This window comes from Capsicum annuum, chromosome 7 (genome assembly GCF_002878395.1).
Source record: "Capsicum annuum cultivar UCD-10X-F1 chromosome 7, UCD10Xv1.1, whole genome shotgun sequence".
NCBI classification, from domain to species: Eukaryota; Viridiplantae; Streptophyta; class Magnoliopsida; order Solanales; family Solanaceae; genus Capsicum; species Capsicum annuum.
Window position 1 is genome coordinate 7,606,237 of NC_061117.1, and position 1,304 is coordinate 7,607,540.

The 1,304-nt window shown below is 36.2% G+C and overlaps 1 protein-coding gene across 1 annotated transcript; it reads left to right on the forward strand.

Annotated features, from left to right (window-relative positions):
* The first annotated feature begins 209 nt into the window (after positions 1–209).
* Positions 210–1,032, forward strand: LOC107852732. Its single transcript, XM_016697770.2, has one exon. It carries the CDS (start codon positions 294–296, stop codon positions 753–755), a length of 462 nt encoding a protein of 153 aa, XP_016553256.2. The 5' UTR covers positions 210–293; the 3' UTR covers positions 756–1,032.
* The last annotated feature ends 272 nt before the right edge of the window (positions 1,033–1,304 follow it).

Here is a 1,304-nt window from a genome sequence, read left to right on the forward strand (position 1 = left end):
CACCACAAAAAACCCAACATTAGTTCAAATTGAAGGTATAAAATTGCTTTTCATAGAAAATATTTTACCCTTATAATAAAAATTTAGACGAAAACTCAATGAGAGTCAAAATAGAAAAAAAAAAAAAAAGAATCCATACCCTCAACCTTCAACCCCCAACCCCCTCCCACCCTACCCCCACCATAAAACCCAACTATATATCTTTCCATCAATCCTTCTTATATCTTTACCCATTTTTTCCATCACATAACAAGCACTCTCTGCCTCTTCACCATTTTTTCAATATTGAAAAAATGGCTACTGGAGCTGCTGGCGCTGACGGAATTTTTCGTGGGATATTTGACGGATGTATCTCCGGTCACGATACAGGGATTCAACGTCGACCCTACCACAAGAACTGCACTTGTGAACTCCACAAATCCAAAGGTAATTGCTCTCATTCTTCTCGTTGCGCCAACATATCGTACAAAATTCGACGATCTTGGAGCGAAAGTTGTCTCTCTTTGGTAGCATCTTCTTCTGCTGGTTCCTCCTGTCATTCATCGACCTCCTCCTCTCCGGCCACCGGAGGATTGGATGTCTGTGGAAAGAAGAATTTGGTCCGTTCCAATACGGGAAGTGGTTATGAAGAAAGTTGTCTCGCATTGACCGCTAACATTTCAACAGCTGGTTACTCCGGTCATTCACTGACGTATGCTGGTGGGAGGAAGAATTTGGTCGATTCCAGTACGGGAGGTGATTATGATGATGCCTGATGGAGTTTTGTTTAAGGTGGTTACTTGATAAGTAATTAATTTTTTTTTTCTTCTAATGATATGATTTAATTTCTAAAAGTAGATTTGCTTATGATGATTTTGTATAATTTCTTGTAAACACGGATTACAAAAAATGTTTATTTATTTATTATTTAGTTAGGGTTTTTTGTGTTTTTATTTTATTTGATAATGATGACGATCGATAAATAATGTGTTATAGTGTAATTTTACTAATGAAGTTCAAGAAAGATAAAGTGTATGTAGGTCCACGCTTTCATGTTCTATGTTCTATGTTTTATTTCACTTTTCGAGGTTTTTATTTACCTTCATGGTATTACTTGCTTTAAAGGATAAGGGAGACCTTTTTGGGGTTAGTACACGTCTAACATGTTAAAAATTTTCTTTTGAACTTCTTTCATATTAGAAGGGCTCGTAAGCATTTTATTATCTTCCTCTGAATGGATGAATTATATTCTTTCATTCATCGTAATGAAATCATTCAGCAGGTGACGATAGTAAAATCTCTTGATTATGGAGTTGGCCGATGAT